Below are 14,736 nucleotides of genomic sequence, written 5' to 3' on the forward strand. Positions count from 1 at the left end.
ATGTTCCAGAATCTGGTGAAGGAAGAACACGAGTGGTCAAAACCCTAAAACAAAGCTAGTGCTAGTTTTACCAAAAGATGAATACGAGCTTCACTTTAACCAGCTGTAACTGAAGTGTAAAAACAACACGGAAACTTTTATACACAAAGGTTACTTCTAAACGTTCATTTAAAAGAAATGTCTGTGAGTCCAAGTTCTCAATTTAATTTAAATGAAATCTAATTTTCTCTCAAATTTCTGTGATTGATTAAAGTGGTAATACAAGTTTAAAAGCAGTTTGCCATGCCGGTGATATCACAGAGAGCAGCATGGATGAAATAGATGTTGTAAGCGGAGTTCCCCCAGTTTCCTGTTCTACAGAGCTCATCAGGGTTTGTAGAGAAGAGATTCACTAAAGAGACGTAACTCTTCTTCTCTAACAGCGGCTGCTGACTCTTACTCCCCAGCATCTGATGGACCTTCTGCCTCATCAGATGGAGTGACTGACAAAACTACTACTACCACTACTCTTAGTGCCAGAGACAGTAGCACGGTCACACCAACAGTACTACCTAATTCCGTTGTTGACAGTATGGATAACAGCCCCGCTACTACTGCAGACACTATTATGACTACCCCCGCTACTACTGCAGACACTATTATGACTACCCCCGCTACTACTGCAGACACCGTTATGACTACCCCTGCTACTACTGCAGACACTATTATGACTACCCCTGCTACTACTGCAGACACTATTATGACTACCCCCGCTACTACTGCAGACACTATTATGACTACCCCCGCTACTACTGCAGACACTATTATGACTACCCCCGTTACTACTGCAGACACTATTATGACTACCCCCGCTACTACTGCAGACACTATTATGACTACCCCCGCTACTACTGCAGACACTATTATGACTACCCCCGCTACTACTGCAGACACTATTATGACTACCCCCGCTACTACTGCAGACACTATTATGACTACCCCCGCTACTACTGCAGAGACTTTTATGACTACCCCCGCTACTACTGCAGAGACTTTTATGACTACCCCCGCTACTACTGCAGAGACTTTTATGACTACCCCCGCTACTACTGCAAACACTATTATGACTACCCCTGCTACTACTGCAGAGACTTTTATGACTACCCCCGCTACTACTGCAGACACTATTATGACTACCCCCGCTACTACTGCAGACACTATTATGACTACCCCTGCTACTACTGCAGACACTATTATAACTACATTCATTTACAAGAGTACTACTTATACAAGTACAGAAAGTCTGCTTACAGTATCAGATACAGCCAGTAGTTCTACGGACAGTGACCCAAGGAGTATTACTACTGGTACCCCCATGGTATTTGACAGTGCTAAGACTAGCAGTATGTCTGTGACTGACATAAGTTCTACAGCTTTATTTACTAGTTCTACTGGGGACTTCTTTGAATTTGGTGTAGACTCTTTCACAGCATCTAACTCTGGCACAGAAGTTCTTTCTGTTGTCAGTAGTACCGTCACTACTCCCAAATCTGATGCACTTCCTGACTTGAGCAATACAGCAGGACCTTCAGCAGACACAGTTACATCAAGCAGTCCAGCTCCGGCAACTGGAGACACCAGCAGTTCCAGTATGACAGTCAGTAGCTCCAGTCTGACCCCGAGCAGCCCCACTGTACCAGGCAGCACTGGTGACCTGGGGATGTCTGATCCAGTGACTGAGCTCCGTGAGGCCACTTCAGACTACACTTTTTCTGCGACTGGTACTACCAGTGTGGTAACCAGTACTGTTACACCTTCTGTTGGTGCTGTGCCATCTACTAGATTCCCAAATTCAACAACTCTTCCAGAAATAACCCCATCCAGAGACGCGGCTTCATCTGGAGATACCCAGCCTAATGGGTCTGCTTCAACGGGTCAAGTGGAAAATGGTTCACCCAAAGGAGGAGCTGACAGAGCTTCTGCTCCTCCCGATGATCCAGTCAATATATCTCCTCTGGATGTACCTCCTCCGGATGTTCCATTGGGATCACCATCTTGGGACCAACCTCCTCCTGACGTCTCACCCTCCACTGTAACTCCTCCTAATAGTCTTCCTTCAGATGCACCTCTTCCAGATGTGTCATTGGATTTACCACCTGTGGATATGTCTCCTCCAAATGTACCTTCTCTTGTTCTACCATCCCCTGATGTACTACCCCCAGAGGTGACTCTGCCTGATATACTTGTGGAAGTAGCCCCTACTGATATGCCTCCTCCTGATGTACCTTCTCCAGATGTTCCTCCGGGAGAGCCAGCCACTAAATCTCAAGACACTTCAATAGACTTACTTCCTCCTGATACCCCTCCATCATACGTAAATCCAGGAGTACCATCCTCTACGAGTCCAACCACATCTATAGAGGTCCCTTCAGTGGACGTTACTTCAGAAGGGCCACCATCAGAGATTCAGGGTGCTTCAGTAGATGGACTGCCTTCAGTTGCACCTTCTCTTGGTGGTTTTCTGCCAGATGTAATTCCTCCAGATGTACTTCGTCCTCAGGTGCCTTCTGCAGATGTACTTCCAGCAGCGTCACCCTCCATAACTCCAAGCAAGCCAATAGCACCTCCTTCTGATATAGCACCTCCAGATGCACCTCCTTCCGATATAGCACCTCCAGATGCACCTCCTTCTGATATAGCACCTCCAGATGCACCTCCTTCTGATATAGCACCTCCAGATGCACCTCCTTCTGATGTAGCACCTCCAGATGCGCCTCCTTCTGATGTAGCATCTCCAGATGCACCTACTTCTGACGTAGCATCTCCAGATGCGCCTCCTTCTGACATAGCACCTCCAGATGCGCCTCCTTCTGACATAGCACCTCCAGATGCACCTCCTTCTGATATAGCACCTCCAGATGCACCTCCTTCTGATGTAGCACCTCCAGATGCACCTCCTTCTAATATAGCATCTCCAGATGCGCCGCCTCCTGATATAGCACCTCCAGATGCACCTCCTCCAGATACACCTCCTACTGATATACCTTTTCCAGATATACCTCTTCCTGACATACCTCCTCCTGATGTATCTCCAGTGCCATCCTCTAGAACTGACAAGAATTCAGTAGCTACAGCTCCTTCTGATATATTTCCTCCCGATGAAGCACCTATTCCCAATGGTAACATTCAAGTTCCAGGTGCTCCTGTAGAGTCATTCTTGCCAACCATTGAAGGAGGAGGTGATCGGGCATCAGACGCAGTTTCTATCACCTCAGATCCATCAAACCCTCCTGGTGAACCAGATTCAGTTGAACCTGAACAAAGTTCAGCATCAAGTTCTGAACAAGAATCTCAGAGGCAGCAAAAATCTTCTGAGGGGGAATCAGCTGGACCTTCAGTTGGATCACCATCTGAGGAAAAGAAGGGTTCTGAACAAGAGAAGACAGGTGGGCAAAAGTAGCAAAAAGTACAAAACAATGTTAGATGAGCATAAATGTGAGTTGATATATCTATATGCCATGTAGTGAAAGAAGATGTAGAAGAACTCCTACGAATTATCGTTTTTTTTTCTGTCTTAGTTGTAGAATTTCCAATTCCATAACTCTCTTTTAATTCCATTTCCCATTCTGATTTCAATATCCGAGGGCTCGGTACTGGCTGATAAGGAATTCTGATCCAAATTCTATCCATTAAATGGAGGTCCAAATGTCCATGGTAAAGCTGACTGTATGCTTCTTTTAGACAAACATGAATCTGATCATTCAGCCTCATGTTGTTTGCAGAGATCAGTTTCAGATTCATTTCTCACCTGAAAATGGAACCACGGTTCTAGACGTTTCAGGGGTAGCGTGCAGTTGCTCCTCCAGGATATTGAACTGTACAGCTTTATCATCATTGTTCTGGTTTCTGGATTTCCTTCGTGAATTTCTAATGCATTTATCCATCTTTTTCTTTGACTTGATACGCTTGTTTTTTCTCCTTAAAGGAGCATGAGGCAGGATTGAGGCAGGATTTATGAAAAAAATTTGTATACGTTTTAAGTTTTCTAGTAATAATGTCATATGAAGCGTTCCAAACCAAAAAAAAAGAGCCCTCTAGTGTATCTCTCCGTTGCCTTGAACAGGCTGTGTGCTGCAAAATGTGCTGCAATTCGGGGGCCGAATTTCCCACGCTGTCCTGCGGATGTGACGTCACATGACGCTGCATGCGCATTCTCCCTGTTCTCCCGTGCCGGCTTCGCTGTTGGCTGCAGTACCCCCGATGGCCGTCGTGGCGAAGGGTGGCGCTAGAGAGTCTCATTTCTTAAAAGGAGCCTCATGCTCCTTAATTGTTTGATAAGGTTGCTTGTGCTATTTTTAGCAACATTTGCTCCACCTCTGGAAACTTCAGCTTTGAGTAATGAGAATGTCACAGTTTTCCTGGCAGGTTTTTCCAGCTTAAAAAAGCTCCATATTCCCATCACAATGCCAACGCTAGACATACAGCTCAGTTCAACTGGTCACCTGCCACCGCTTTAGAGTCCAATAGATATTGTAAAGGTCAAGGACACACATAAAAGAATAAAAAACAATAAAATCAAAATACATTCAATTAAAATAAGCATCTCAGACTGGGTCCTGGTGACATTGTATTATATATCTGCGTGTCATCTGCATAGCTATGGTAGTTTATTTTGTTCTTCAGCTTCAGTGACAGGACTGACTCCAAAATCTTTGTGAACTTTTTTAAGAAACCTGTTGGACAGATGTCTAAACAGGAAGAGGAGTTCAGCTGACGTAAGATGTCCTCCTGGTCTTTGCTGTTAATGGGTTGAAACTGTGTCACAGTTTTTGGTGGGCACGGTACATATGCTGAACCTGCTGCTGATATACCAACTGCTGGGCTAATATTTTGGATTTTGTCTCTGAATAAGTTATTGTAGGTCATGGTGGAATGAAGTTCAGTTGTCGTTTGTCCTCGTCTTGAAGGCTTCCTCCTGCTGGCTTCATTCACGGTCCAGATGAAGCCCAGGGAACTGCAATGCCTCTGTCATTTAGCTGACCAACCGTTAGCCCAGAGGTCAAAGCCCTCCATATCAACCAAGAAGCCTTTATTCAAAGTAGCTAAAATGATAAGAGCTAGCCTCCATATAGTTTTGCTTTGGGGATTAATTAATATTGAATTGAACTAAATCGAATTAATCATTAATCATGTGCAGTTTCCATGTTGTCTCAGTGGTTGCGTGGGTTTTCACCAGTCCATCCGGCCTCCTGTCACAGTCCTTAGTGGTCAGTAGTTTGTTAGATAAGTTCATCTGGGTGGTAGATGTTTTCACTACACAAAAGGATGAACTAAACCCATTAGCGATGTCAATCAGGACCTCTGTCTTTGAGTGTGGAAACTGGTCAGAATAATAAATAGGCTCTTCTTCTTAGTGTTTTTGACAATATTCCAAATTTAATATCGAGACAGTTGAAGATCTGTGAAAACCTCTGAAATATCTCCTTTCTTTTTTGAACCACTCACTCCTTCCACAGTGGAAATAAAAGACAAAAGCGAAGAGGGGAAGAAAAAACAAGACAAAGGCTACGAGAAAAAAAAAGGTACTACATGTCCACACAGATGTGCATATTGCAGAGGGAGTGGTGACAGGCACCCTACCAGCAGTGGAGGAGAGCAGGGATGTGGGGTTTAATGAGGGCTCAACTGGCTCTGATTGGTAGTTTCTGTCCCCTGACCCCAGAGTTCCAATAGCCAATTACACCTTTAGTGATCACATGCACCCCCACCCCCTTCCTGATTACCAGTGTGAGAGTGTGACAGAGCGGAAGATTAGCTGGATTCAAAAAGTCTGCATGGATGTGGAACCCTCCCGACTAGTCCAAACCTAGGAACATGTTGGATATACATGGTACGGTTACTGTGGTTACACCCGCTGCTTTGTGTCTTAAGTGACCCAGAAGATTCTGGTTCCAGGAGGACCAAGCTTCAATCAGCTGTCAAAAATCATTTACGTAAACTTCCAGGGTAAGATGACTTTTCACCCGCTGACTCCTCCTCCTCAATGACCCATACTCACTGACTCCACCCCACAGCAAGTCCTTTCCCCTTCAACCTTCCACAGTAAGAAGCCATCTTCACATGAACACTGGTGCATCCTGACTCCTCCCCTTGATGTCCGGACTCCTCCCTCCAAATATCTTTGATCATGTGACCTGACTGTCAGTGTCCATGTTCTCTGCTGGGTCCCCATGTTTGGTTCATGTTGGGGTGGGCTGTGGCTTCATCCTGTGTTTGTTAAGAAACAAAGTGCTTGATCTGCGTTTTTTCTAGTCCAGCGACCACTAATTAAATAGATTTATGAATGAGACTGAATTATTCCTACACTCATGTCTATAATTGAAATGACATTCTAGTTAACCTGAGTGGGATTTATTAGGAGCAGTTAGCCTGAACGACATACAGTAGGTGCTGGCCTCAGCTGACTTCTGTTCCTATACCTGTGGTTGTCTCTGGCAGACTGCGAGTGCAATGCTCACTCCAACCGCTGCAGCTACATCGACTTCATCAACGTGGTCACGTGTGTCAGCTGCAAACACAACACACGAGGCCAGAACTGCCAATTCTGTCGCCTTGGTTACTATAGAAACGCCTCGCTGCAACTGGACCATGAGGACGTGTGCATCGGTAAGTACCACCTATGTTGAAAAAAAACAACAAATATGCCAAGGTCAAGGTGCAGAACCAGCACTGTTTTATCAACCAGTCACATCATTTAGGAGTGGACTGGAACCAGTCCTGCTTTGTAGACCTGTCTCAATATCCAACATGTCAGTTAAAGTCAATTCAGGTTTATTTATACAGCGCCGAACCCTGACAAATGTCCTCTCAAGGCACTTCATCACAGTTCAACTCCTTCCAAATTAGTCCAATTACCGTATTTTCTGGACTATAAGCCGCACCTGCATATAAGCCGCAGCTGCTCTATTTTTAAAAATAATATACAAAGATATACAAGCCGCACCTGTATATAAGCCGCATCCAGTCTATTTAAAAAAAAAAAAAAAGATATTCAAGCCGCAGATATTTATGTTGTTAGATTAGATATTTCCTACATGTACAGAAGGATTTTGAACTGTAAATGATGTACATGTTTGTACCTAAATAGATCCTTTCCTAACAGTGTCTTTTAACACGGCAGCAACTTTGCTGATTAAAACGGGACAGAACCAAGAGAAAATAACCAGTATTTTTGTATCTATTTATCTGTTTGAAATCTGCTTCTACCTACTTCTATCTGGTAAAGAAGAAGTAGCGTATTCTTCTTTGCATTTATTTTGTCTTAGTTTTTATTCTAATTCCGGTTAGAGCGCCCCGAGCGGTGGAAGAAAAATCCACAGAATAGCCGCACCTTTGTATAAGCCGCACAGTTGAAAACCTATGAAAAAAGTAGCGGCTTATAGTCCAGAAAATACGGTAATACAAAGCCAACAAAATAACAATAATACTTTTTGCCTCACTAAGGAAACCAACGGATTTCATCCAAACTTTGCTTGGATCTAATCCCCCGTCCTGATCTAGCACCAGGCGACTGGAAAGAAAACCTCCCCTTTAACAGGAAGAAACCTCTGACAGATCCAGACTCAGGAGGGACCAGCATCCCCATGGACTGGTTGGAAGTTGAGAGGACAGGAAAGAGGAGAGAACAAAAACAACAGCTCAGGAACACCTGCTGGGAAGAAGGAACACAGGTTCATAACAATAGTCATTAGTGGAGTTGGAGGGAGGAGAGCTGCATCGTGGGAGGTCTCCCAGCAGTCTTACGTCTATAGCAGCATCACTAAGGGATGTTTCAGTTCACCTGAGCCATCCCTAACTAGAAACTTTATCAGAAAGGAAGGTTTGAAGCTTGACCTTAAAGGTAGAGATGGTGTCTGCTTCCTGAACGCAAGCTGGTTCCAGAGGAGAGGAACCTGATACCTGAAGGTCCTACCTCCCATCCTACTGTTAGAAACTCTAGGAACCACAAGTAAACATGCTGGTTCCAGTGGAAAAGAACCCCCCAGGAAGGAAAAAACCTCGAACAGGACCTGGCTCATAAGCGGGGGCCCTCTTGCCAAAGGCCAGCTGGACAGAGCAGGAAAAGAGAAAACAGACAGAGAGAATGAAGAACAGAGAAAGGAGAGACACAGACACAATGGCTAACTGGTGCACTATAGGGATGACTATATAACATGGCAGCACGGTGGCTTAGTTGTTAGCACTGTTGCCTCACAGCAAGAAGGTCCCCGGTTCGACTCCCAGGCCCGGCAGGGGCCTTTCTGTGTGGAGTTTGCATGTTCTCCCCGTGCTTGCGTGGGTTTTCTCCGGGTACTCCGGCTTCCTCCCACAGTCCAAAAACATGCATATTAGGTTAATTGATGATTCTAAAAAATTGCCTGTAGGTGTGAGCGTGAGTGTGATTGTGAGCATGGTTTGTGTGTTTATATGTGGCCCTGTGATGGACTGGTGACCTGTCCAGGGTGTAACCCCTGCCTCTCACCTAAAATGAGCTGGGATAGGCTCCAGCAGACCCCTGTGACCCCGCAAGGGATAAAGCGGGTAAGATAATGGATGGATGGATATATAACATGGCAAACTATACTATATTAACATGGCAGCTCAAATTGTATATATGTTAATAAGAGCTGCCATTTGTCTATTGCCTATTTACTGTAGAGTGAGCGAAAACAGAGTCAAATTCCATGTCTCGTCTGACCTGACCTGGCCAAATAAACATGATTCTGATTCTAAATTCTGATTCTAAATAGATGTAGACAGCAGAATATAATGTGGTCAGAGGGCGGGACTGCAGGTCAGGATGTCAGCAGGCATCTACCAGACATCCATACAGACAGGTGGAAGCAGCAGTGGGATGATCAGAGGTCAGCATGCAGGTCAGCATGCAGCTCCTGAAGCTCTGGCCTGCAAACATGCACAGAAAAGAAAAGGAGGGGGCAGACCAGCACAAAGTTATCTTGTTCAACCAAATATTTTCTTCCGTATAACCAGTTTCAATTTTGGTTAATGTTTTATTTAACTTTTATTTTACACTCTGAGCCACATATACATTAGAAGCAGCACTGGTCACATAGACACTTGACTGGACTGAAGGGGTGTTGGGAACGCCCTTTTGAGTAGTATTATGCTCTACTTCAACAGGAGCATCTATCAAACTAAACTCAAACATTCCCAAAAGATCTTTACCTGAAATACATGTCCCCAATACATAGAGCCAAGAATCCAATCGTCTGGGTCTCTAAGAGTTATGACCAATGGATTACATTGTTTAGTTTGACATTTCTGGGGAGTTTTAGTTTGAACCACTAACAATCAGCCTTTAAGTCCATGTCTGGCATTATATCCCAATCTCGACCTGTATTAATAATAACGCATTCCCATAAACTTTGGGTAACACCAGTTTTTAGTACTAGTCAAGCAAATATATATCTGTAATGAAGGAAAACTGTTTTCATTGGTACATGTAGATAGAATGTAGAATCAGCAACCACCAGCAACCAGCAGCACATTCAAGTGCCCTGCCGCTTGTGCGTGTCTCCAGCGAGTACATTTGATGCAGTTACAGAGTACATGAAAAAAAACCATATATGGACCGACGAGTCGGTGTAGGTCTTTATATATTAGCGTATAACACCAATATATTCTTCTTCTGCATTCTTCTTTTTCGTCTGGTTTTATGCTGCTGTTTGCGAAAATTTAACTCTAGGCGCTTTCCAGAGACCCAGAACATGACCCCCGAGCAATTATTACATAAACAGTGGCAAGAAAAACTCCCCTTTAGGAGGGAAGAAACCTGGACCAGGACCTGGATCATAAGGGGGGACCCTCCTGCTGGAGGCCAGACTGGGGGGGTCGGGGACGTCAGCAAGCACACAGCAGACATCCACACAGGCAGGTGGAAGCTTTATAGTCTCCATCTTAAACACACTTACCAAAAAGCCACCCATCCTGCACCCTACCAGCTTGGAGCTGTTTCAGAGGATGTAGGAGTCATGGGTTGATCCACGCCACCTTGTCACCTTGTTACATTTGTCAGGCACATTTGTGCATAACTATCATATCTTCTGATTAACGTACGCAAATTCATGCACAGATGGCGCCTTTATTGCAATGTGTGTGCAGTCAATCACTCCTCTTACATTATTTGTGGTCGTTAACTTATTGTTGAGGTCACATTTCATCATATGTTGGACTTCACTGCATCACCAGTGAGTGTCGCCAACGGATAAAACCTTTAGAAATGTGAGTACGCCAGCCTTGATGTGTGCGTGAGGGACTTTTCACATTCATGTCACTTTTTCAACATCTGACCGTGAGCGTAGAAAGTGGTGTACGCACATTTTTTTTACGAGAGGCTCCTAGACCAGTGGACTGGATAGAGACTTGGGGACTCCACGGTTTTGATGAACATGATAATACTGATGAAGGTCTATGTGTTTTCAGAGTGTGACTGCAGTCCAGAGGGCAGTGTGTCTCCTCACTGTTCAGACTCTGGTCTCTGTGGCTGTAAGACCGGAGGCGCTGGGCGGCGCTGTGACTCCTGTCTACCTGGGTACACCTGGAGAGAACTCCAAGCGACATGCACAGGTATAAATGGTGGGATGGAGCTGAATCAGATTTATACCAATAGTAGAACCTTGGCTAAAACCTAGTTGTATCTGATTGGTAGAACTTCAGTTAAAACTTAGATGTAACAGATTTAAAGCAGGAGTTTCATTTTGATCAAAAACATAGTTGTATTGAAATATATATATATACATATATATATATATATATATATATATATATATATATATATATATATATATATATATATATATATATATATATATATATGTATATATATGTATGTACAGCACTTGGGCAGACACCAACATGTTCGAAAGAGAGTAGGATTGAAGTAACCACTTATTGAGTCCTACCCCTGAATCTTACATACATTCTTACATCTAATAAGATAACTGTTCAATAAAGTGATATATATGTATATATATATATATATATATATATATATATATATATATATATATATACACCGTATTTTCGCGACCATAAGGCGCACATAAAATTATTATTTTTTTTTTTAAATGTGCCGTGCGCCTTATAAAACGGTGCGCCGTATCTATTACCTGAATTACGGTAATGTAAGGCCGGCCACCATGAGAACGGTAAAAAGAGAAGGGGGCGGGTGAAGCCCCAGTGAGTTGCGGACGTGAATGAGACAATCCACTGAGCTGTTTAATGAGGGAAACAGAAGATGAAGACTTTGAAGGATTTGCTTGATGTGTAAAGTGAAATAAAATACAATCAAACTAAGTTTTGCTCCCGCTCTATTTAAATAAGCACACTTGTGTGTGTGTTCTGCAGTGCGTGTGTGTTTTGCATGTCGGGAACCGAGGATGCACCTGCCGTGGGGTTGCGGGGCCAGCGCGCCGCATCCCCGGGGCAAATCCAGCTGAAATGCCGGTGGTCTTTCCCCGGGAGCCTCTGCTACCAGTCCCGGGTCAGAGCCCCGTCATTCCCCGGCGGGTTGGACCGGGATCCACCGCTCAGAACCTCCGGTTAGGAACCCCGGATCCTCCGCCGTGGGGATGCGGGACGGCGACGCAGCGATCTCGGGCTAAATTTTCCTGGTTCCCGGCTGCTTTGGGAGCAGGGATTTCTGGACTCCGTCCCAGGTCGGATCAGCTTCACCCTCCAAGATTTTCAGCGATATCTGTCGGTTACAAACGCCGGTACCGGATCCCCGACATGCGCGTGTGTGTGTTTTCGCGGCACGAAAGACGGGACCCGCGCCAGGGGGGGGACGGGACCAGCGCGGTGGAGATCCACACAACGGGTATGAAAAGTCGTCATTTATGTTGTGCTTGCCTGCCACGCTGATGGACAGAAACGCCTATGGTGATTTTTAAAAGAAAAACTTTGCATGAGACGTTTCCAGCCGGAGTCATTATAAAGGCAAATGAAAAGGGGTGGCTGGATGAAGGGATGATGATCAAGTGGCTGAGACAGGTCTGGAAATTCGGACTGGCGCAGCTGAATTAGTGGAGCTCTTTAATGCAGAAACAGAGGATGAGGACGTTGAAGGGTTTGATTAATGCAAAAACTGAAATAAACTACAATCAAACTAAGTTTTGCTCCCGCTCTATTTTTAAATAAGCACACTTGTGTGCTTGTGTGTGTGTTCTGCAGCGGGTGTGTGTGTTTTGCCGCACGCGTGTGTGCAGCTCCGTGTCTGTAGACTGTGCCTTTTGGGTCGGTGCGCCGTATGTGTGTTTTAAAACCAAAAATTACACACAAAACTGAGGGTGCGCCTTTTCACACGGTGCGCTGTATGGTCGTGAAAATACGGTACACACATATATGTATATATATATATATATATATATATATATATATATATATATATATATATATATATATATATATATATATATACATATGTGTATGTATGTAGTTTGTATCCTATTCAAAGCAGCAGTAAAGTCTTGGATAAATCTTAGTTTTTATCAGATTAGAAGCGCCTGTAGAACTTTGGATAAGACATTGTTTTTATCAGATCAAAACCAGCGGTAGAACCTTGGTTAAAACTTGGTTTTATCAGATTAGATCCAACAGTAGAACCGCCGTTAAAACAGAGTGGTATCACATTATTAGCAGTGGGGTTTGGCTTAACAACGTAGTCACAGTGTTTAGGGGATCACAGGACCTCCTTCCATCTCACAGGGCTTTAACTCCAGGTCCAAGTCAGCTCTAGACCCTTTAGGGTTGGTTCCAAATGTTCTGGTGTGTTTGATAGCGTTACCAGTCAGAGTTTTGTCTCCCCAGAGAACGTGTGTGACTCAGAGCGGTTGGTGTGTCAGAATGGAGGAACCTGTATCGACTTCCAGCGCTGCATCTGTCCAGACAACTTCTCTGGTAAACTACAGCTGTGCAACATCACATTAAGGCGGTGTCGGGGAGGTCTGGTTATGTGATCAATGATGTGATGTGTGCAGGTGTTCTATGTGAGCAGAGCGTCTGTCTGAAGAAAAATGGCTGCCAGGGAGACGGAGAGAACTCAGCCTCCTCTTTGACGTCACACCTGTTCCTTCTGATCGTCGGTCTGGTCTGTTCCTTCCTCGGTTGATCCTGCCCAACATCAGAGACCACACCCACTTGTGAAATCACAGTTATATTAAACAGGAAATAAACCCAAAAACCTTTGTTTGTCTGTTTTTACTGCTCTCTGTTTCCTCCAGCAGCAGGAAATGTTTTAAACAATAGTTTACCAAAACTGCTGTACATACTGCACTGATAAAACAAAATGATGTCAACATAAATACAAAAGGAAAGAACAATTAAACATGATGCAATAACACAGTCGGATAAATAATATTAAGAAAAGAATCCAATGCAAAAATGTTTTCAGGAGAACTTTTACACAATGGAGGCTGCCAGAAGGTCTGAGGTTAATAGGTGAAATGTTCCAACACTGGTCTGGATCTGGGGACCTCTAGTTTTCCGGTCTGCATCTAGGAGCATTGGATTTTCTAGTCTGGATCTGAGAACACCCAGTTTGCTGGTCTGGATGTGGGAACATCCAGGAGCTGCTGGTTTTTAGACCTCTAGTCGCTGGGATGTAAGACGTCAGGAGATCACAAAGGGTGATGAACGATGCGTCAGCGCGGCCTCCATCTTGGGCCGAGGGAAGCCGGCATTAGTCAACAGAGATGTATCAATGATTAAAATCACTTAATTTTCAACTGATTTTCAAGCCTTTTGGTTTAATTATAAATGCCAGACATATTTATGTTACAACATACATTAATTCTTTCATTTATATCACATACTTACATATACTTAAACACCCACCCACATACACACATATACTGAATTTGTTCTATAAAGTTGTTCTATAAAGAAATTATAAGGATGCTGCCAAACTGAATTCTCACTTCAGTGACTCCTGCGCTGGCCGGCTTACACTGGCTCCTGGTCAGTCTCATGACCCAGCTGAAGATTTTACTGCGTGCACATTCGAGAGGGATTTATGGTGATTTTTATCATTGATAAATCTCTGTTGACTAATGCTGGCTTCCCTCGGCCCAAGATGGCGGCCGCGCTGACGCGTCGTTCCAGTGTACGGCAGCGTTGGAGGCAGCATTGAAAAATCTGCGTGTTCGTTTGTCTGGTGCACCATAAAACAACCAGTGAACAGAATCAAATGTTAATGTAAGCTTTATTATATCATTCACAATATTTTCCGGCCGGAGGTTCACTGTTCTCAAACCACAGAGGAAGGAGAGAAAAAAAAGGAAATGTTTTGTAAGCGAACCCCATCTGTGGAACCAGCTGCGAGGCAAGCCATCCAAGAATGTCACACCTTCCGCCTTATATCTCTGTTGATTGCTTCCTACTTGAGGTGTCAACCCAGTAAAAATCTAAGACAACAAAAACTTTAAGGGTGCTTTCAGACCTGTGGTCCATTTGTTTTGTTCCGATTCAGGGGCTAAATCGATTCAGTTGTTCAAAGCTGTTAACAAATGCCATGCGCGAACCAACTGTTCTCTCATTGGTCAGAAATGAACGCGGAAGGACTTTCCTCTTCGGTACCCCGGGAAAAACAACAAGCCCCTTTCTCAGAGAGGGTGCAAAGCGCAGACCGCCGCTGGCTTTCCCATTCACTTATGTGCTAACGGCGCAAGAGCAGACCGCTCTGCCGCCGAGCTCGACGGC

General features: G+C 44.3%; 1 protein-coding gene across 4 annotated transcripts in view; it reads left to right on the plus strand.

The window, feature by feature from the left end:
- ntng2a (netrin g2a) overlaps window positions 1–13,209 on the plus strand; it is a 35,385-nt gene extending 22,176 nt beyond the window's left edge. For 2 of the 4 annotated variants that reach the window (XM_061729601.1, XM_061729602.1), the window contains 7 exons: window positions 423–3,425; window positions 5,496–5,561; window positions 5,911–5,985; window positions 6,478–6,645; window positions 10,462–10,605; window positions 12,847–12,936; window positions 13,017–13,209. In XM_061729601.1, the coding sequence (XP_061585585.1) occupies window positions 423–3,425; window positions 5,496–5,561; window positions 5,911–5,985; window positions 6,478–6,645; window positions 10,462–10,605; window positions 12,847–12,936; window positions 13,017–13,147 (3,677 nt within the window). In that variant the 3' untranslated portion in view covers window positions 13,148–13,209. The remainder of the gene's footprint in view (window positions 1–422; window positions 3,426–5,495; window positions 5,562–5,910; window positions 5,986–6,477; window positions 6,646–10,461; window positions 10,606–12,846; window positions 12,937–13,016) is intronic. The other 2 variants (XM_061729603.1, XM_061729604.1) reach the window with 2 other exon arrangements.
- The last annotated feature ends 1,527 nt before the right edge of the window (window positions 13,210–14,736 follow it).

The sequence above is a fragment of the Cololabis saira genome, chromosome 9 (genome assembly GCF_033807715.1).
Source record: "Cololabis saira isolate AMF1-May2022 chromosome 9, fColSai1.1, whole genome shotgun sequence".
NCBI classification, from domain to species: domain Eukaryota; kingdom Metazoa; phylum Chordata; class Actinopteri; order Beloniformes; family Belonidae; genus Cololabis; species Cololabis saira.